A 23,791-nucleotide genomic window follows, 5' to 3' on the forward strand; every position below is an offset into this window, starting at 1 on the left:
CACTTCCAGGCATCTACACACTCTAGCGCTCTGTCCTTCAAGGCCCACTTCCAGGCATCTACACACTCTAGCGCTCTGTCCTTCAAGGCCCACTTCCAGGCATCTACACACTCTAGCGCTCTGTCCTTCAATGCACACTTCCACACACACACTCCCACACTCGCTCACATGCACCTACAACCTTCCTCCCTTAGCTACAGCTGAAATACTAAAATCCACTCTAGAACCTGTGGACCTCTCTCATCAGCCTGAAGAATACTCCAGACACCAGACACAGACAGACTCCAGGAACAAACAGCAAAGGCTACAGATAAGCAGATGGCTAGAGGTCAGCTTAAGAACACATCCAACAAAAATCAGGACATGATGGCTTCACCAACAACCTCAAAAAGCAGTGGCTATTTTAATTCATCAGAAACATAGGAAACTGATCTCAAATCTATGCTCATCCAGTTATGAGAGGCATATAAGAAGGAAATGAACAAATCTCTCAAAGAAATACAGGCAAATATAGCCAAACAAAAGGAGGCACATGTAGAGGCACAAGTAGAAGCATGTAGAGAGGAAACAAACAAAAAAAAGAAAAGAAAAGAAAAGAAAAGAAAAGAAAAGAAAAGAAAAGAAAAAATAGAAGCCAACATAGAAAGACAGGAATCCACACTCAAACAGATGAAGGAAATGGTACAAGACATAAAAACAGAATTAGAAACAATAAAGAAAACACAAACAGATAAAACCCTGGAGCTAGAGAACTTAGAGAAAAGATCAGGAACCACAAGGATAAGCATTACCAACAGAATAAAAGACTTGGAAGAGAAAATCTTAGGCAGTGAAGATACAATTGCAGAAAATGATATACCTCTCAAAGAAAAATTAAAATACAAAAGGTCCCAAACACAAAACATCCAAGAAATCAAGGATGCCATGAAAAGAAAAAATCTAACAATAATTGGAATAGACATAAAAGAAGATTCCAGGCCCCAAGGTCCAGAAAATAATTTCAAGAAAATAATAAAAGAACATTTCCCAACTTAAAGAAAGAGATGACCTCTTGTATGTTTATACAAAAGGCCTACAGAACACCAAATAGACTAGACCAAAAAAGAAACTCCTTAGGTCACATAATAGTCAAAACACTAAATATACAAAACAAACAAAAATATTGAAAGCAACAAGGGAAGAAGGCCAAGTAACACATAAAGGTTGACCTATCAGAATCATACCAGACTTCTCAACAGAAACTACGAAAGCCAAAAGAGCCTGGGCAGATGTCATGCAGACTCTCAGAGACCACAGATGCCAATCCAGACTACTATACCCAGCAAAGCTCTTAATCAACATAGATGGAGAAAACAAAATTTCCATGGCAAAACTAGATTTAAACAATATCTACACAGCAAACAGCCCTACGGAAGATACTAGAGGAAAAACTTCAATCTAACAAAATCAACTACACCCAAGAAAACACAGGATGTCGATAACTTCACAACAAAAAATTAAAATAAAACAAGCATATAAACACAGTAAGACCACCAACTCCACAATGAAAGGAACTAACATTCATCGATCACTATTATCTACCAATATCAATGGACTCAACTCTCCAATAAAAAGACACAGAATAACAGAATGTGTGCGGAAACAAGATCCAACATTCTGCTGCATCCAAGAAACACACCTCTGCCACAAAGATAAACTACCTCAGAGTAAATGGCTGGAAAAGGTTTTCCAAGCAAACGGACCCAGAAAATAAGCTGGAATAGCTATCCTAATATCTAATAAAATGGATTTTCAACAAAAATTAATCAAAAAAAGATGAAGAGAGGCACTTAATTCTCATCAAAGGAAAAATCCACCAGGAGGACATCACAATCCTGATCATCTATGCCCCAAATAAAAGAACACCCACATTCCTAAATGAAACATTATTAAAGTTTAAATCACACATCAATCCCAACATCTTAATAGTGGGAGACTTCAACACTCAACTCTCACCAAGGGACAGATCAAGTCAGAAACTAAATAGGGAAATAATGACACTTACAGAGGTCGCAAATCCAATGGGGAATAATAGATGTCTACAGAACTTTTCACCCAAACTTAAAAGAGTATACCTTCTTTTCAGCACCTCATGGAACCTTCTCAAAAACTGACCATATAGTTGGACACAAAACATGCCAAAAACAGATATAAGAAGATCGAAATAACCCTTTGTATACTATCAGACCACCATGGACTAAAACTAGACCTCAACAACAAAAGAAATAACAAAAAACCTACACATGCATGGAAACTAATCAACACTATACTCAGTGACAGTTTGTTCAGGGAAGAAATGAAAAAAGAAATTATAGACTTCCTAAAAGTCAATGAAAATGAAGGCACAACTTACCCAAACTTATGGGACACAATGAAGCAGCGCAAAAAGGAAAGTTCATAGCACTAAGTAGCTCCAGAAAGAAGTTTGAGACATCTCATACAAACAACTTAACAGCACGCCCTCGGGAACAAAAAGAAGAAGCAGCAGCCACAGCCAAGAAAAGGAGTAGACAATTGGAAATAATCAAACTCAGAGAGGAAATTATTGAACTAGAAATAAAGAAAACAATTCAAAGAATCAATGAAACCAAGAGCTTTCAGAAAAGCAAGAAGATAGACAAACCCTTAGCCAAACTAACTAAAAAGAAGAGAGAAACTATCCAAATCAGCAAAATCAGAAACAAAAAGGGGGACATTACCACAGACACTGAAGAAATCCAAACAATCATTAGATCTTATTACAAAAGCCTATATGCCATAAAATTTGAAACTCTAAATGAAATGGACAGTTTTCTTGATAGATTTTATTTACTAATATTAAATCAAGAGCAGGTAAATAGAATAAATAGTCCTATATCCCCGAAGACTATAAAAGCAAAAGTTTCTCTTCCAAAAAGAGCCCAGGGCTGGATGGTTTCATGTGGAGAGCCCTGGGACGGAGCTACAGATAAAGCCAGCCTGAGAGACAGTCCCAGATGCTCCAGGTCACCAGGAAGCCTCCCGCACCTGGACACAAATGGCCTCTTGCTAAACCTTCACACCTGTGGCCAAGCTGAGTTGGATCACTAGGACTCAGACTTTGATAGAGAGTTGCTTGTTAAACTACTTTGTTATGTTTTCACCTGGGGAAGTAAGTTTTGGGGGAAAAAAAAAACCTTTTTATCGTTTTGTTTTGATGTGACTTGCCTGCTTTGCCTTAAAGGATGAACCCTGGAATAAACCCGCTGTTGCTTCAGTCAGATTGACAGCCGTCTCAAGCTGATCCCATTTGATGTGTGATTTGTCCTCACTCCCCACTCAGGCACTATTCAACTCTGCCGCAGGCTCTGGCTGTTTCAGTACAGAATTTTACCAGACATTCAAAGAAGAGATAACACCAATACTCTTCAGTCTATTTCACAAAATAAAAACAAAAGGACCATTATCAAACTCATTTATGAAGCCACAGTAACCTTCATACCTAAACCACACAAAGACCCAACAATGAAAGAAAATTTCAGACCAATTTCTCTTATGAGCATTGACACAAAAAAATACTTGCAAACCGAATCCAAGAACACATAAAATAAATCATCCACCAAGTAGGCTTCATCCCAGGCATGCAGGGAAGTTCAATATAATCAATGTAATCCACCATATAAAAAATGAAGGAGAAAAAACACATAATAATCTCCTTAGATGCCAAAAAAGCAGTTTTCAAATTCACCATCCATTCATGTTTAAAGTCTTGGAGAGATCAGGGATACAAGGCACATACCTAAACACACTAAAGGCAATATACAGCAAGCCTATATCCAACATCAAACTAAACAAAGATAAACTTAAATCAATCCCACTGAAATTGAGAACAAGGCAAGTCTATCTACTCTCTCCATATCTCTCCAAAATAGTTCTTGAAGTCCTAATTTAAGCAATGTGACAACTAAAAGAGATCAAGAAAATACAAATCATAAAGGAAGAGGTCAAAGTATCATTATTTGCTGATGATATGGAAGTATTCATGAGTTACCCCAAAATTTCCACTAGAGAACTCTGTCAGCTGATAAACACCTTCAGCAAAGCGACTGAATATAAAATTAACTCAAAAAAAAAAAATCATTAGTCCTCCTGTATAAGAAAGACAAAAGGGCTGAGGAAGAATTTAGGGAAACTACACCATTCAAAATAGCCACAAATAACATAAAGTACTGTAGTGTGACTCTGACCAAGCAAGTGAAAGACCTGTTTGAAAACAACTTCAAGTCTCTAAAGAAATAAATTAAAGAAGATAAGAGAAGATGGAAAGGTCTCCTAGGCTCATGGGTTGGTAGGATTAACATAGTGAAAATGGCCATCCTTCTAAAAGCAATGTACAGATTCAATGTAATTTCTATCAATATACCAACACAATTCTTTATAAACCTTAAAAGAAAAATTCTCAGTTTCCTATGGGGGGAAAAACACTCAGAATTGCTAAAACAATCCTGTACAATAACAGATCGCCTGGAGGTATGTCCATCCCTGATCTCAAGCTGTTCTGCAGGGCAGTAGTAATAAAAACTGCATGGCACTAGCATAGAAACAGAATGGTGGATCAAATGAAATTGAATAGAAGACCCAGAAATAAACCAACATACCTATGAATACTTAATTTTTTATAAAGAAGCCAAAACCATACAATGGAAAAAAGATAACATCTTCAACAAATGGTGCTAGTCTAACTGGATGTCTACATGTAGAAAAAAATGTAAATTGATCCATATTTATCACTCTGCATAAAACTAAAGTCCAAGTGGATCAAAGATATCAACATAAAACCAGACACACTAAATCTGTTAGAAGAAAAAATGGAGAAGAGTCTTGGCCTCATTGGCACAGGAAGCAATTTCCTCAACAGAACACTGACAGCACAGGCTCTGAGATCAACAATCAATAAATAGGACCTCATGAAACTGAAAAGCTTCTGTAAAGCAAAGGACACTGTCATCACATCAAAATGACAGCCTACAAACTAGAAAAGGATTTTCACCAACCCTGTATCTGATAGAGGGCTCATATCCAAAATATATAAAAAACTCAAGAAGTTAAAAAGCAACAAACCAAGTAATCCAATTAAAAAAATAGGGTACAAAGCTAAACAGAGAATTCTCTATAGAGGACTATCAAATGGCAAGGAAACACTTAGAGAAATGTTCAACATCCTTAGTAATCAGGAAAAGGCAAATCAAAACAACCCTTAGATTTTACCTTACACCCATCAGAATGGCTAAGATAAAAAACTCAAGTGATGATACATGCTGGGGAGGATGTGGAGAAAGGGGAACCCTTCTCCATTGCTGGTGGGACTGTAAACTTGTACAACCACTTTGGAAATCAATCTGGCTCTTTCTCAATTAGGTATAGTGCTACTACAAGATCAGCTATACCATTCCCAGGCATATATCCAAAATATTCTCAAATATACAAGGACATTTGCTCAACCATGTTTGTAGCAGCTTTTTTTGTAATAGACAAAATCTGGAAACAACCCAGATTTTCCTCAATGAGAAATAGATACAGAAATTGTGGTACATTTGCACAATGGAATACTACTCAGCAATCAAAAACAAGGAAATCATGAAATTTGCAGGCAAATGGAGGGAACTAGGAAAGATTATCCTGAGTGAGGTATCCCAGAAGCAGAAAGACACACATGGTGTATACCCACTTGTAAGTGGATAATATATATATATATATATATATATATATATATATATATATATATATAACATAGGATAATCATACTAAAATCTGTACACGTAAGGAAGCTAAACAAGAAGGAGGACTCTAGGTAAGATGATCCTCACTCAGAAAGGCAAATGGGATAGACATTAGAGGTGGGAGAAAACAGGTAACAGGACAGAAGTCTACCACAGAGGGCCTCTGAAAGACTCTACCCAGCAAGGTATCAAAGCAGATGCTGAGACTCATAACCAAACTTTGGGCAGAGTGCAGGGAATCTTATGAAAGAAGGGGGAGATAGTAACACCTGGAGGGGACAGGAACTCCACAAGGAGAGCATCAGAGCCAAATAATCTCGGCACAAGACTCTTTTCTGAGACTGATACTCCAACCAAGAACCATGCATGGAGATAACCTAGAACCCCTCCACAGATGTAGCCCATGGCAGCTCAGTGTCCAGCTGGGTTCCCTAGTAAGGGGAATTGCGGCTGTCTCTGACATGAACTCAGTGGCTGGCTCTTTGATCACCTCCCCCTGAAGGGGGAGCAGCCTTACCAGGCCACAGAGAAAGAAAATGCAGACAGTTCTGATGAGACCTGATAGGCTAGAGTCAGATGGAAGGGGAAGAGGACCTCCTCTCTCAGTGGACTGGGAAGGGACAAGGGAGGAGAAAAAATAGGGTGGGATTTGTAGGGGAAGATTGAGGGTGTAACAGCTGAGATACAAAGTGAATAAATTGTAATTAAGAAAAAATAAATTCATTAAAAAACTGAAAAATTAAAAGCAAAATTCAAATATTTCAGTCAATAAGTAGGCCAGTTAACTGAACGACTATTTCTTGCAACATAAAACACAAATGATTAATGAACATGTTTTAAAGTATTTAAAATCCTCACTTTTCAGATAAATACAAATTGAAGATAATTTCAGATTTTATTTCACCTCAGTCAAAATGGTGTGAAATGAATTGAAAATAAATTAGCCAACATGGTGGTGCATACCTAAATCTCAGCATTCCTAAAGCAGATGTAGGCAGATCTCCAAGTCCAAGCAAGCCTGGTCTACATATATTCCTGACAGCAATAGATACATAGTGAAATTCTGTCTCAAAAAGAGAAAGAAGAAAATAATTGAGAAGGTTGTATTTCTACATGTAGTACATAAATATACATACATGCACACATACATGGTTATAACAACAAAATTCAAAGAAAATGAGGCTATCAACTTGAGACAAGGGATCATGGGAGGGGTTCTAGGGAGAATAGCAGAGAGAGGTTGAAAGAAGGTAAGGGGTAGAAAGAAAATAATATAATTTTATTTCAATTAAAAACATATTAAAAAGGAGGAACTATTTACACATACACCTTAGATAAATCTCAAATAAATTCTGTTAAGCAAAAAAACCAGACTATGTCCCAAAACATGCGACTTCTTAAATAGCTAAAACTGTAATGGTAGAGGCCAAATCAGTCAGTCAAATAGCCTAAGCGTTGGGGAGGTATATTTGACTACACAGAAGAGATTAGACAATATTGGGAAAGTGATGGAATTATTCTATATTTTGTCTGTTTTGTTATGTTTGGGGTTTTTGGTGGTGGTGGTGGTGGTGGTGGTGGTGGTGGTCGTGGTCGTGGTCGTGGTTGTGGTAGTTTTTCAGACAGGGTTTCTCTATGTAACCTGGGATACCCTGGAACTCATTCTGTAGATCAGACTGGATTGTTCTCAAATACAAAGATTCTCCTGCCTCTGCCTCCTGAGTGGTAGCATTAAAGGCACAGGATACCACACCCAGCACCTTCTTGTTCTATACCTTGATTACAGTGATGGTGAGAAAACAAAACAGTGGTTATGCATTTGTCAAGAACTATGCACCAAAGGACAAATTTTACTATTTTTAAATTAAAAAGGAATTTTAAACATCTAAAAAGAAGGAAGGAAGGAAGGAAGGAAGGAAGGAAGGAAGGAAGGAAGGAAGGGAGGGAGGGAGGGAGGGGGGGAGGGAGGGAGGGAGGGAGGAAGGAAGGAAAGAGGTAATGAAAAGAAAAACAGAGTGGTTGTACAAGATTACATTCCCACCAGCAGTGGAGGAGGGTTCCCCTTTCTCCACAACCTCTCCAGCATGTGTTGTCTCTTGAGTTTTTGATCTTAGCCATTCTGATGGGTGTAAGGTGAAATCTTAGGGTCGTTTTGATTTGCATTTCCCTAATGAAGTTGAGCATTTCTTTAAGTGTTTCTCTGCCATTCGATATTCCTCTGCAGAGAATTCTCTGTTTAGCTCTGTACCCCATTTTTTAATTGGATTACTTGATTTTTTGCTGTTTAACTTTTTTAGTTCTTTATATATACTGGATATTAGCCCTCTGTCAGATATAGGGTTGGTGAAGATCTTTTCCCAATCTGTAGACTGTCGTTTTGTTCTGAGGACAATATCCTTTGCTTTACAGAAGCTTTTCAGTTTCACGAGGTCCCATTTATTGATTATTGCTCCTTAGAGCCTGTGCTGTTGGTGTTCTGTTTACGAAGTTGTCTCCTTTGCCAATGAGTTCAAGGGTATTCCCCACTTTTTCTTCTAAGTGGTTTAGTGTGTCTAGTTTTATGTTGAGGTCTTTGATCCACTTGGACTTTAGGTTTGTGCAGGGTGATAAGTATGGATCTATTTGTATTTTTCTACATGTAGACTTCCCAATCTGGCACTTTCTCAGACAACTAGGAATAGTGCTTCCTCAAGATCCAGCTATACCACTCCTAGGCATATATCCAAAAGATTCTCAAGTACACAATAAGGACATTTGTTCAACCATGTTTGTAGCAGCCTTATTTGTAATAGCCAGAAGCTGGAAACAGCCCAGATGCCCCTCAGTGGAGGAATGGATGCACAAATTGTGGTATATCTACACAATGGAATATTACTAGGCAATAAAAAACAAGGAAATCATGAAATTTGTAGGTAAATGGTGGGATCTGGAAAAGATCATCCTGAGTGAGCTATCCCAGAAGCAGAGGGATGCACACAGTATATACTCACTCATATAGACATATAATATAGGATAAACCTACTAAAATCTGTACACCTAAAGAAACTAATCAAGAGGGAGGACTCTTGCTAAAATGTTCAATTCTTATCCAGAAAGGCAAAGAAGCTGGACATCAGAAGAAGGATAAAAGAGGGAACAAGTCAGGAGCCTGACCCAGAGGACCTCTGAAAAGCTCTGCCCTGCAGATTATCAATGTAGATATTGAGACTTATGGGCAACTTTTGGGCAGAGTTCAGGGAATCTTAGGAAAGAAGTGGGAAACAGTAAGATCTGGAGAAGACAGGAACTCCACAAGGAGAGCAACAGAACCAAAAAAATCTGAGCACAGGGGTCTTTCCTGAGACTGCTATTCCAACCAAGGACTATGCATGGAGATAACCTAAGACCCCTGCACAGATGTAGCCCATGGTAGTTCAATATCTAAGTGGGTTCCATTGTCATAGGAACAGGGACTCTCTCTGACATGAACTGATTGGCCTGCTCTTTAATTACCTCCCCCTGAGGGGAAAGCAGTATTACCAGACCACAGAAGAGGACAAGGCAGCTACTCCTGATGAGACCTAATTGACTAGGATCAGAAGGAAGGAAAAGAAGTCCTCCCCTATCAGTGGACTTGGGGAGGGGCATGCATGCAGAGGGTGGAGGAAGGGAGGGATTGGGATGGGAGGAGGGAGGGTACCACGGGGGGGGGGGATACAAAGTGAGTAAAGTGTAATTAATAAAGAAAAATTAAATTAAATTAAAAAAAAGAAAAGGAAAACAGAACCCAAATAGCAGCTCCTGCTGGTGAACCTGTGCAGTGGCAAAACAGAAAGCTGTCATCATTGCTGATGTGTCAGCTGGTGCAGCCATGAGGATATCAGCATCGGGATTTCTCAATAGTCATTTCAACCCTGCTCTGAGTGAGGCAGGAGAGAAGAGCAGAGAACATTTGGGGTATGACAGAGAGAGAGTGCCCCCACCTTCCAATCTAGTTGACACCATCAGGACTTTTGCACAATTGAGACCTGCTGGTGGTCCTTTGCCCCCCTCACTGTGACCCTGTGATTTTCTAGACTGTCACAAGAAATCTCATGTGGAGAGTATACTCACTGAACCCCTGGTGCAAACTTAGTGGCTACTGGCTTCACATTATCACCATAAAAATATAAAGTCATCCAGTCTAGAAAAATTGATACAACTAGAAAACCTGGAGTTAAACAAAATCAGCAAGACTCAGAAAGACAAATGCTGTAGGTTTTTTCTTCTCATACCCTTATATGTAGATCCCATATTTTAATATGCTGGATATATGAATACAAGGAAATAATTCAGGAAACTACAGAGAGACATGAGAGATTAAACAATAGTTTGAAGGGGAAGGTGAAAAGGGGTGAAGAAAGCCGAAGGAAATCTAGGCTGGGAAAAGGAGTGTAGCCAGAGTGAGCAGGGCAATGAGGAAAAGAAATATCAACAAAAAGATAGTATGTACCAAAACATCACAACAAAGCCATTCCTTCAATACTAATTTTGAAAGATTAATAAGAAAAATTATGCATGTTATATTTGTCTGATTTAAACAACAAAATTAACTAGAAATAAATTTTCATTTCATCAATCAGTATCCAGTGATCAGGAGTTAGAAAACACAGCAGTTATTTTAATATAAAAAGCTGATGCAGAGAATTGCCAGACAGGTATTTCAGAACGGGAAGAATAGGAGAAAACACAGGTAGCACCCAGGAAGCAGCTACAGCATTCTCCCTGATGAAGCAGAGAGAAGTGGTTGAACTATTAAACTCTGTGGTTCCTGTGTATTCACTGCTTGGATAGAACAAATATAATGCTGAGGATATACAAGTAAGAAAGAGAACAGAAGAAACAGTAAACACCATTTTTATCTTTAGCTTTTCCTGCCTTCCATTCTCTAATGTCACTATGGAGAGATGTGAACAATCAGAGTGTCAAGTTTGAAGAAGAGACAACTGTCTAATAAATTATATATAAATCAGGAAGATTTTTATTACATTCAAAAGTCAAATATAATGCAACCAGTAACATTAATGAAGTATATAAGTGAGTGTTATCGGGGAAAGACGATTATATAGTATGACAGCAAGTAATATAATTAAGTAAAAACAATGCTATGTAAGAGAATAAAATATCCGACCATGCATGCCTTTAAAAGTCCATTCCATGTTCATGGAAAGTATCAACACTTTTTGAATGTCCATACCACCCCCTACTATTTACAGTTTCAGTACAACCCTACAATAATCAAAGTATTCTTTTTCACCAGGGTAGAAAATAGATTTTAAAATTCATATTTAACCAAAAGACTGCACAATCAAAGCAATCTTTAGTGTAGACAACAAAACTCATTTCAAAAGAAAAATCTTATAAAAAGCTTATAATCAAAATGGCAAAATATTGCTGGAAACAGACCTAGCAATGAACAGAACCAGATTTTAAAAATTCATCTATTTACCTTCAGTTAATTTTCAACAAAGCTCCTGAGAACACAAATGCAGAGAAGATAATCTCTTCTAGAATTGGGAAGGGAAAACTGAATATCCACATGAAGAGTAAAAGAAAAAAAAAAAAGGCTTTTTTTCCCACATGGCAAAAAAAAAAAAAAAAAAAATCAGTTCAAGTGGATTAAAGATTTAGCTACAAAACCTGAAATTGTAAAACCCTTGAGTAGGTGGACAAGAATAAAGCTGCAACAGTATAGGCCAGAGAAATATTTTCTTGGATATAACAAAAAAAGTCATTGGCTCCATAAACAAAAGAGAAAAAATACAAATACCTGAATAACCCATGATCAGGAAAAGCATCAGTTAGCATTGAAGAGACATGTACAGAATGGGAGGGGATGCTAGGAAGTCATGTATGTATCTCATAAAGGACTGCATGTGGCTTTTCCTAAAGAAACATGAACAGCTGAAAAAATGGATAATGCCTATCAAAAGACTGCTGATAGCCAAACTCACTAGTTTAATAGCCAAATGTCCAAATATGCTTTCTTGCTGGTGTGATAAAACACCAAAAACATCTTTTGGAGTGACAAAGAGGTTTATTTTAGCTTACAGCTTATAGTCTATCATCTAGGGAGCTACTGAAGAGCTTCTCCATTCTGTTTTACCTATATGGCACTCTTGTGAGCATTTCAATGTCTAATCAAACCTAAGGATTCCCCTTATGCTTGCCCCACATGTCCACTTCCCAAAGATTAGTATTGTCAGATCTAAGGGATAATCATCATTTTACCATTGAGGAAAATTGTATTAGTGAAAATGTAAGAAGTAGGGTGCCATGATAGATTTTGTCCATGTCACGAAAGATATAATTATCAGATAATAGAAAATGAATTGTAAGCCACAATTTGGAAAACAGAAGCATCCTCAGCTTCAGAGGAGAAATTAATGTGACCAAATTTCTTTAATCATTCCACAAAGAAAAGTATATAGTTCCCTTTATGGATTGGAAGGAAGACCAGAGGTTAGTTCAGTGACAGAGAGAGGCTGCACCCACCTGGCTGTGGGGCTGACATTGCAGTCGTAAGATAAGAAAGTTCTAATTTCTGAGGTAGAACAAGGACACATCAGTAGCCTACCTCAGAGTGACCCAGCCTGATACCTGGTAGACAGATCCAATTTGCAATCATTTTCATTACCACTTCCTCTTCAGACATAATCGTGTTCAAGTTGAAAATCATGTAATTTAAATTATAAAAGCCAATCTTCATACTAACAGATAAGAGTAGTTCTCACTCATCAAAAATCTTTTCCACCTTAGAAACAAGTGGAGACTACTACAGAGATGCACAACTGACCAAACGCAGAGAATAAGCATTCACTCTGTGCCCAACCCCAAATGACACACTTCCAATGTGACCAAACACCCCAGGCTCAGCAGAAAAAAAAGTTCTAGGAGTGATAGAACTAAGATGTGTGCTGCAAAACAGCATCTTTTATATAGTACAGAGAAGCTGCACCTAAGAAACCTAAACATACCGCTGCCTAAACAAGAGCTGCATGATATCACTGACATGTTGACATGCCTTACTGTCATGCCAAAGAGAAGGAGAGAATTTCTCAAGGCCCTACTCCCAGATGAAGAGCTACAGGCCATCAATGGCTACTGAGAGAGGAAGAATCCAAAGAGATGAGCCCCCTGACAAGGTCACCAGTACAAGTGTTCAGCCCTAAAAACAAGCACATAGAAGCAACATTAAACAGAAAATGAATTCAGTAGGTTTAACTGTGTTTTAAAATTGTGTGTGTGTGAATAAAATAACAATAATAATTAAGAGGAGGTCATGAATTTGAGAAGGAATAAGGGGACCCGAGGAGTTGGGGAAATGATGTAAATCTGTTATAAAATTCTCAAAAAAAATTAAACACTTATATTAAAAATCCACTCAAGATTGTCTACCAATGATATGCACATATTGAGATAGTTATGACAATCGTAATTTTTAAAGAGATATTGTTTAAATTTATATATTTACTTTGCATCCAATCGTAGCCCCTCCTTCTCCTCCTGGTCACACCCTCCCGCTTTGTTCCATCTGCCCTCATCTTCTCAGAAAAGATCCTCATCCACTGAGGCCAGGCAAGGCAGCCCCCCCTCGGGGAAGTGATTGAAGAGCAGGCAACAGGGTCCATGTCTAGGCAGTACCAGCTCAACTTACTAGGGAACTGACATGAAGATCAAGTTACCCATTGGTTACATATGTGGAGCAGGCCTAGGTCCAGCCCATGCGTGGTCTCTGGGAGCCCCCATTGGCCTAGGTTAGTTGGCTCTGTTGGTCTTCTTGTGGTGTTCTTTTCCCCTCTGGGTCCTTCTCTCCTTCACACACCCCAGTCTTCCACAGGACTCCCCTAGCTCTGCTTACTGCTTGGCTGTGTGGAATGATGGGTGGGGCCCCTCAGAGGATGGTTATGCTAGGCTTCTATCTGTAAACATAGCAGGGTAAGGCTAATGGTGTTAGAGGTTGGCTCTCTCCCATGGGGTGGGTCTCAGCTTGGGCCAGGCATTAGTTGGACATTACCTCAGTTTCTCCTCTATCTTTATCTTTGCACATCTTGTAGGCAGGGTAAATTTTGGGTCAAAGGGTTTTGTAGGAGGATTGGCATTCCCCTCCCAACACTGTAAGTCCTGCCTGGCTAGAAGGTGGCCTCCTCATTTTCCATGTTTCCTGCTGATAGGAGGATTGACTAGAGTCATCCCCATGTCCTCCCAAGAGCCTACCCTGTTGCAGGTCTCCAGCTTGACTCAGAGATGCCCCCGTCCTCAGTTTCCCTTTTCTCTCCAAGTCCTCTTGCCTCCCCTCCTCACTCTCTCCACATCTTATACTAGCCCCATCATTTACCTCCCCACACCCTCTCCTACCCAATTCCTTGTCCTCATCAAAAGTGGATGAATATATATATATTTATATATATAAATATATATTTATATATATTTCACATATATATGAATATATATATGAATATATATATATATATATATATATATATATATATATATATATATATATATATATATATATATTTGATGTGTAGCACAGCCAAATCATTCTGCCTTCTACCTGGAATTCTAGAGAGCTGGGATTATAGGCCTGTGCCACATTGCCTTGCTTCCTTTCTTCTTGTTGTTTGTCTTTTCCAATGAACATTCATCTTTTCTCCATGGTATTTACAACAAAAGTGATTTTTACTTTGAAAAATAATTTTTAAAATCTTCCAATACATACCTTGTTTCCTATGGTGTTTTTATAAGCAGAGAGAGACACATGAACAATTAAACCATCTTCTCCTTTTCTATATTTCTTGGAATTTCTGTTCTCATATTCCTTTCCTTTATTTATTCAATTATTTTATGTTATTTCTTTGAGTATTAAATACACTTCTATGATTTGCTTCTCTCCTGACAAGGCCTCTGCTCCTACTTCTCCTGCCACCATCTGTGCCTATGGAGGTTTGAAGGGTTTAAGTCATTAAAATGGCGCAACATTCAGTCTTCTAAATACTTGTTTTGAGACTCCTTTAATCTTCAGCTACTAAAGAACTCTCAGATTACAGAGAATGCCCTTGAAGTTTTAGGAAGGGCAGCGTGGTATTTGCATGCTTTCGGTGAATGCACACTATACGATGGAACAGAGTGCAGAAACCCATTCACTGAGGAGTACTAGCTAACTTCATGTTTCCCGAAAATGTCTGGGGTCTTGAGCTCTTATATTTTCTTTCTGTATTCTAATAACTAGTAACATACATCTACAAATGTCTTTCGAACTTTTAAGTGGTTTTAATACTGGCAAAGCTCAGCACTCTTGCACTAATTCCTCCCAGACGAGCTAGTAGTTTAAGTGTACAAGCTATTTTTAAACCTTTCTTCAGAAAGATAAGCCTAAGAAATGTGAGGAAAATAGAAGAGAATCCTATTAGCAAAAACAAAGCTCCTGAGACCATACTGCTAATCACAAGGTAAGGGCGAAGACAGCCTCCTGTATTCCACTAACACTCTTTCCTTTGCTTCAAGAGATTAAGTTAGAAGAGTAGGTCAATGTGATTGCTTCCAACATCTGCAACTTTGTGCAGGTGGAAAAACCACTATATCCTCTTCTAACTGCAACCTCTTTGAAATAATTCTTTTCAAAAATAAAGTATGAAAACATTTCTTTGGTTTTCAGAAAATGTCTTTTCCTGAGGTTACTAAGCTGTGAAGAACCCTGAGTCACAAGATTTTAGACAAGGAAGGTTTGAAAGTTCCAAAGTTAACAAACAGTAAGCCGGAAACCGACTCAGGAGGATAGGAATCCTAGCCTCTGTGTACACTGTCTAGAATCATAATGTCGCAGGGGACAAGAAGCAGAGCCCTGCTTGAAGAGCTATGATGGATGGAGTGCTTTGAATCAGGAAGAACTTAGCAGACAAAAATGGCAAGATGCAATTGACGCTGCCACTGGCTTTGCTTCTGTGTTTGATGAGTAGAGTTCATTTATATAGAGGGTATTACGAGAAGCCTCCAAACCCTTTCTAGCTGTGACTCCTACTATGACATGTAAGCCTCTTTGCCTCTAATTGTGAAAGAGCTTGTACTTCTTTTTCCTTGTTCTTGTAAGCGATTGGCAATCAGCTTTGAACCGTCAATATGTTGTGTTTCAGTTCTGGAAATCACAAGGCTGAAGTATGTCACTGAGCTAGCATCAAGCTATCAGCATGATAGTGATACTCCTGAGACACTAGGAAAGAGTTCATCGCTGTCTTTTTCAGCTACTGACACTGTGCAGATGCTTCTTGTCTCGTGTCTTCCCTCATTGCCAAAGCTGGTCTTTTTCACGTGTCCTTTCTCTAATAAGCCTTTATGATCGCAGTGTGCACTGTGGTGTCTGGGGTTTTCTCGTGCTCAAGAACTGCTGATTTAGCTGCCTTGATTCTAGCTGTAGAGATAACAACCCCCTTGCTTGTCAGGATCTCAGCATATTCGGAGTTTATGGAATTCACAATGCACATGTCATTGCTGGGCATTATGGCCTACCAGAGACTTCACAGGTTTTTTTTGGTTGTTTTGTTTTGTTTTTTGAGAAATAAATGAAACAACATAACATGAAAAATAGTTATATATTGTCTGTAGAATGTATTCAGTTTGAATGATATTCACATGCAAATATTTATAAAGAAAGCAAATACGCATTCCTAAGTCTAATTTTCCTGGCCAAACTCAAAGCAAACAAAAATGTATATAGAGGCTAGATGTTGTATGTATTTAAGCAAGCACTCCTATGTATGTACACGGTACTTTTACTGCTCCCATAGGAAGCAGGTTGAGGCACTCTACACACAAAGCTTCTCCACTCTCAGGTTTCACGATCATATTGTTTCAGCTGTGACAACAAAGTGGGCCAAGGAAAACTGTCAACTCGCTGGAGTTAACACAAAGACCTAGCTAACTGTCAGCTTGCTGGAATTAACACAAAGACCTAGCCATTAAGCTAGCAGGATGCATCTCCAAAGGGCAGTCACAGGCACAGAGCATCCACTAAAAACCTCTACAAAGAAACAAGGAGCACCGCTGTCTGCTGCTTTCCGCCATCTCCATTCAGCTCTAAGATCTAAATTATGGCCTATTTCTCATCTCTTAATCACTTCACACAAGTCAAGTGCCAGAGGGTAGCACACATCTCATCCCATTGATTCTAAATTAATTTGATCTTTTCACTCCTAGCTATTACACTTCCTGGGTTGATTAAAAAAAAAATCTTGGAGTGATTTATTTTTTCATAAATAAAACCTGACAGTAGTGGTTTAGGAACAAAAACTATTTGAACATGTATTTCCACTTATAGAAAGCTTGAATACATATAAGAATTTTTATGATAGAATTGAATAAACAAAATAACAAATGAAGTAATAATTACAAAGATTTATATAGTATATATTTAGTATTTTAGATAAATCGATATGTGTATTCACATATATATAATATTTCTTTAAAGGGTATAAGCTTCTGTTTTGTATATCCTTTCTTTGAAAATAATGACAGTGAAATTTTAAAATTTGTCTAGAAGTTAACTCTCACAGGAAGATAGAAGAAAATGATAGAAGTAATAATTTATTCAGCTTTGAGTCCTGAGTGTTACCTAGCTCCAAAAGTTGTTTTTAGATTTCAACACCGACACTATTGTCTGTTACAAATCAGTACTCTGGTGTCCAGACAGCTATAAGAGATGCATGACTACAGCCTTATATGCTTCCCTTAACAACATGCTGGGCTTACATTGACTACACACAGTAAATACTGCTTACTGTCTAAATATCAAAATATTGAATTTTGTATTTATAATTTCTATGACATGAGAAATCAGAAGCTGCAATACAAAAGTAAAATAGAAACCTATCTCAGTCAGAATAATGCAATGATTTTCCTTCTTTGAAATGTAAAGTGAGACTTCCCTGGTGGAAATGCACTCAGAGCAGTAGCACCAACTTAATGTGGAGATACAAGGTTTTCCAGAAACCTTGTCTGTAGGTCCCTACGATATCACAGGGATCCCACCTTCTCTATTCCTTAAAGAGTACTTTGATATTTATATAGAAACGGAACATTGCTGAAGCTCCCAGATCTCATCAAGATCCTCATTTTACAAAGAGAAAAGTATTTTAGACCTACACAGTAGAAATAGCCTCAAATAGATAAAGCCAGCCTTGCACAACTACGCTCTTTCATTACTGGCTGTTAGGCAAGGGCCTCTGTATTTTCATTGGCTCTCACATCTCCATTTTTCACACTGAATCAAGGGAAGGCATGAGACCTTCATAAAAGCTTCACTTACGTGGTATGCTGCAGAGTGGAGGAGGAGGCACATTGTTAATGGCTACCATGTGAGCCAGAATAGCTGTTGGGAGGCAACCCAGAGGCATTTTGGCAACTTCTATGGCAGCTGGACAGAGCCTACTTCAGTATCAAAGGTCCATACTTAGTTTTGGAGCATCATAAAACAGAACGTTCGAGCTCTTCTCTGATAGGCCAAGCCCACAGAATCTTTCTATTCACAGTTCTGATGCAAGAATAAGGTCTAGGTCAGGAAGAACTCACTTCAGTGGATTAATGAAGGAGGTTATGTGAGCTACATGGCTAAGGAAAATGAAAGGCAGCACTGAATTCATAAGACAGACACAAATTTAATCAAAGTACTTATAAGTATTAAGTTAAATTTTCTTTTGTTGGTCTTCCATGATTTAGAATGCTTTCCTTGCCTACTTGGTCTTCACAGAGCAAATCAAAGGTCCTTTCTGTAGCACCAGCAACAGAAAAAGTAGATGTTTTCTAATCTCTGTGTTTATAACATGAGGTAAAATAGCATTCTATTTATTACAGAGAAATCAACTCACCCTTACATACACGTGACTATATTATGTCGTTATGTGATATGCATTTCAGTTATTTTCTCTGAATCACAGTGACCAAAGCTAGCGTTAATATTGGCATGTTGGGAAGTAGAGGAGACACACTGTTGATAGCTATCAGGTAAGACAAACTACTGGAAGAGAGCAGGCATCTTGACAGCTCCAAAGCTGTCATAGGTTACTTGATGGATAAGCAATTGCTCTAGTGCAACATACATTCTGTATATTATCTTTTGGATTTTGAAATCTTATTTTGATACTACCTTAGGCAATATATATAAGGAATGGGAGTGGCCTCTCCCCATATATCTGTGTGCTCCACAGACGGAACCCATGTCATCAGTCTTAGCAGTAGAAGCCTTTATTTAGCTGTGCCATCTATCAAGACTTATATTTTACCCTTTCTCTTTTTCCATATATAACAAACCACATACATTGAAAGACATATAAGATCATAAAAACTTTCATATTAAACTAGATCTTGCTTGAAATATTTACTTACTTAATAGTCTATGTGTGAGGGTGGATACGTGGGGTGTGTGTGTGTGTGTGTGTGTGTGTGTGTGTGTGTGTGTGTGTGCAGGTTCATGCATTCACGCACAAATGTGTGGCGACCACAGTACAACACCAGGTGTCTGCCCACGCTGACTTCCATCTTGCTTTCTTAAGACAAGATCACTTACCTGAAGTTCTCTGGTTACCCAGGTGTTTGACCAGTAGACCCTTGAGATTCTTCTGTCTCTGTATCCTAGCTCTGGAATTACAATTGCTCACTGACATTCCCCCAGCTGTTGTGTGGGTGCTGGGGATATGAATTCAGGTCTTCTTTGCTTACATAGCAAATGCTTTACCCACTGAGACATTTTCCCAGCTGATTGAAAGAAGAAATTCAAAAGAAAAACGCTAATTTAAAATACAAGCAAACAAAACATTTCTGAGGAGTAAACAGTGCAATAAAGTTGTTTATTAATTTTATGCAAAATCTATATATCTTCATGAAAACGAGTACATGTGTGTTTATAAAAAACCATCAATTCACAAGCACAGCTTACTCCAAATGTTTCTTCTGATGAGTTTTCCCAGTGATGGTGAATCCTTTTCAAATATGTTCTAAGAACAATAACATAATCACGTGGTTTATACTTGATAAACAGATGCATTAAATTACATGGTTGGGACTTCCTGAATATTCCTCATAAATCTACACATGTCTCAGCCACTTGTTTGTAAAATTACATTAAATAAATAATTTAATTTGTTTTAATATTAATAATCTACTCTATAGAATAGGAATAGTGTATCTCACACAAATAATACAAAGAATGAAGATAAGGGTACAACATACTGTGCCTAGAAGTGTGAATCATTTTTTAGTTCATACTAATAATATTGTACTGAGAGAAATGGCGAAAGATTCATAAGAATGGGATAAAGATGACTCAAAAGTCAAATGATAAGAAGCAAAAAATTTCAGAGACAGATTCATTCATTTAGCTGTAATTTTGCAAAATTCTAGATTTAGCAAATTAGAAGACATGGAGAGTCTTACATACAAACAAAGAGGTGGTGCCTATCTGAGATCTTGCCAAGTTAGCATTCAGTCTGTAGAGCTAGTACTCTGGAACTGAATGAAGTAAATATAAAAGAAAGGAAGATGAAAGAGGAGCAAACTAAGGAGATGTAAAAATTGTTCATAAAAGAGATGGCAAAAGCTATAAGTAAGCCAGCCATGGTACTGGGGAGGAAAAAGGAAGAGTGTTGAACATTCATAAAAACTGGAAGATTTTCGCAATGCTCATGTGTCTATATACTGCTCAAAGTCAATTATTCCAGGAAATAAACACTCTAAGATATAGCTACAATAAATAAGGTCTAAAATAAATGAAGTCGGTATACAAAAGAGATACTTAGATGCCATGTTTATTGTGACATTGTCCATGCACAAAAATTTTGCTCTCTGGGTGCTCAAGTTATTTGTATTTAAAAGGAAAATATCTACTTTATACTTGCAAGGATATGAGCTTTGTCTCCTGGCCTTAGAAAGAGAAAGAAAAAAATGTCTATTGTCTTATATTTCTTGTCTTCTTACATTTTCTTTACTGTGACTTAGATGTTCCCAAAGATTCAATTGGTCATGTGCATAACTACCTACAGAGGTACCTTAGGAGGAAGAGTCATGTGGGTATAAATGGCGAGTGGTATTGCTTTTAAGCCTGTAGCAAGACAATAGCATCATGGCAAAAAGGCAGGGAACAAGAAAACCGATTACTGTGTGACATCCAGGAAGCAGAGAGAGGCAAAGAGGTAGGCTCTTAAAATAACACTTACCTGACAAAGGCATGACCCTACTTCCTTCAAGAGACCCATCTCCAAATAGTCCACCTAGTCATTATCAGTGGATTAACTAGTGATAAAGTTGAGAACTCTTAATCCAAATACACTTCCAAAGCTAGAGTTCAGTTCTTTATTTAAGACAAGAGCCTCTTATGAGATGTTAATTTAGATCTGTAACATGACAGAACCCCAATCAAAAGCTCTATGTTTTGACCAAACCCTGTTTCCTGGCTGTTGTTCCTTTTCCCACATATTAAGAGAGTGAAACTATTAATTTTACCAGATCTCTTGCAGTACTTCCAAGGTTGTACCATAAGTGACTTTCTTTATCATCCCTTAATGTTTTATTTAATATTCGTATATGAATATAATGCATTGGGATTGAGAGACCAAAGAATTAAAAGTTTAAAGCACAAGCCTGAACAAAGGCTAGCCAGGTGGAGACATATCCATCCTCCTGCTGGGGGGAGTTGGGAGGGACCAGCCTTACTGAATTCTTTTGCTGCTCACTATAGATACAGTTGCTAGGAAACCAGCCCATCTCCCCTAGGACAGCCAAAAAGGGAAGCCAAACCATTAATGGTTTGGGAGCCTTCCTATAGCCAATCAATTAAAAATGCAATGTGCCATTTTGTGTTTTGACCAATAGGTGCTTGCCAGGCAGGAATTCCCCTGCTTTGGGTACACTGGGAGGGACCAGACCCTTTAAATCACCTGCCTAACCTGAGCACTAGGCTCTCGGCTCTCAACCACTCCGACCGTGAGAGTGTGAGCCCAAGCTAGCTTGTAGTAAAAAGATCCTCATATGTTTTGCAACGAGCTCAACTCCTGCTGGTCTTTTGGGGTCTTGCAATCCAGGCACAATTCTGTCTATCTATGTCTCTCTCTCTCTCTCACCAAGTCTACTTTGCTGACTATATGTGTATGAGTATGGGGCCATCCACTAAGCACAGGTAGCCTCTCAAAGACTGCAACTCTGAAAACTGCCTCCCCAGCAGCCCTCAGTTGTCAATAGCTCCTCAACATATTTTTCATATAAACCCTGCCCCCATCTATGGTTGGAACTGTGGCTGCCTTGACCCTATGAAGGTTTTGTGTGTACATTCCTTCCCTGCGAGCTCACATTCAGCAAATAATGTTTTGTTACAGACATCTACCCCTTCTGCCTCTTGTAATCTTTCCACCCCCTCTTTTGACCTCTCAGCTTTGTAGGGAGAGGCTGTGAAACAGAGCTCTCATTTATAGTTGAGCACTGCATTAGCTTTTATTCTCTTAACAGGTTGGGTCTCTGTATTACCCACCATCTACCACAAAACCAAAAGTAACTTTTAAGAAGGTGCCATTCATGTCCTCCTGATTTTTCCTAACATGAACCCATTGTCATTTATACTTGACAGTTTCAATACTTTGATGCACTATGCTCTGTGAAGTTGTGTAGAGATGTGTGTCGAGTTCTGCTTTTCCTTGTGATTTAAGGAAGAACATTCTTCTTCTTTCTTTATTGCTCTAGCCTTGCATTCTACACTGCTACAAATCACTGTAATTTGCACCACATAGTACACTATCTATACAAAGTATCCTGTAGAAACTTCTGAAATAGCCTGTAATATTATAAATCATTGTGCTATTTTAGTAAAAAATGTTGTTTAGGTAAATATCCACTGTTGTGCACATTTCCTCCGGAGAACTATCAGTCACATTTTATCGCTCAGAATAAAGCATCTTAGTGGTAATAATTTTCTGTTAGCAGTTTCTTTCTTTTGTTCTTTCTTTTTGTTCCTTTTTCTTTCTTCTTGGTGGCATCTGCTCTTTAAAACTATTTTATGCTGACTACATTCAATGTATTTAAAAACAATGTATGCACATGTTTATATATAACACATAGCTGATAATCTTTGATACTTTTATTAATCGATATTTTATTACATGATTTCTGCAACAAGTATAGAACAGTTTGATGAGTAATAGTGAAATGCCTTAGCTGAAACAATGCAGTGACTTCATTCGACAAACTACATGAGAAATGCAGTTATCAGGAAAAAAAATCTGACTGAAACACAGGTTTGGATCATGTCAATACTGATTATTCATCTGTTTTCTATGATATGTCAAATTGTTCCTTAAAACTGAATTCTGTTCTAGACAAAATCCCTAGTTGTTTTTCTGTGGATGGATTACTGTTTCTCCTATCAATGGTATCAGTCACACTTAATCAAAAGAAACAAAACCATTAGAAAATATATGAAATATGTTTTATTGTTTTACTGCGATTTCAGTTTACACAGTGAGAGCACAAATATATCTCATCCACTTACTTATTGTTTCTTCAATTACCTAATTTTCATTTTCCCTCAAGTTCCTAAACATACTTTAAAAAGCTCCCAAGTCACTATCCAAGACACATTCAGGGGATTAGAGGTAACAATAAAGTTCAAAACAATATCTGTGTGCCAGCTCCAGTAGCTTACTTTCAAGTACTCTGTAGAATAATCACAGAAATGCTTTCTAAAGACAAAACAAGATATTGTGATGTAGTTCAGTTGATCAAGCGTAATATAATATGCAAGAGATCCTAGGCTCAACCCAGCAACACACAAACAAATGAATAATTCAAATGGCAAGAGTAGTAACAAAAACACGATGGCAATATGTGAGGAAAATAAGATCAATGAGGATATACCCATTGTATACAGAACTATGTTGCCCCAAAGAATTCATGTCGAGCTGTACTGAAAAAAAAAATAACTTTTTTTTTCCTAAATGGGGTCTCCATCGAGATAGACAAGT

The 23,791-nt window shown here is 38.0% G+C and overlaps 1 protein-coding gene across 1 annotated transcript in view; it reads right to left on the bottom strand.

The window, feature by feature from the left end:
- Positions 1-18,184, bottom strand: part of Cnbd1 (cyclic nucleotide binding domain containing 1) — a 411,690-nt gene extending 393,506 nt beyond the window's left edge. Inside the window, 1 exon segment of the mRNA XM_055603581.1 lies at positions 18,097-18,184. Within this exon segment, the coding sequence (XP_055459556.1) occupies positions 18,097-18,184 (88 nt within the window).
- Between the last annotated feature and the right edge of the window lie 5,607 nt (positions 18,185-23,791).

Source organism: Psammomys obesus, unplaced genomic scaffold (genome assembly GCF_907164565.1).
Source record: "Psammomys obesus unplaced genomic scaffold, mPsaObe1.curated_primary_1811, whole genome shotgun sequence".
NCBI classification, from domain to species: domain Eukaryota; kingdom Metazoa; phylum Chordata; class Mammalia; order Rodentia; family Muridae; genus Psammomys; species Psammomys obesus.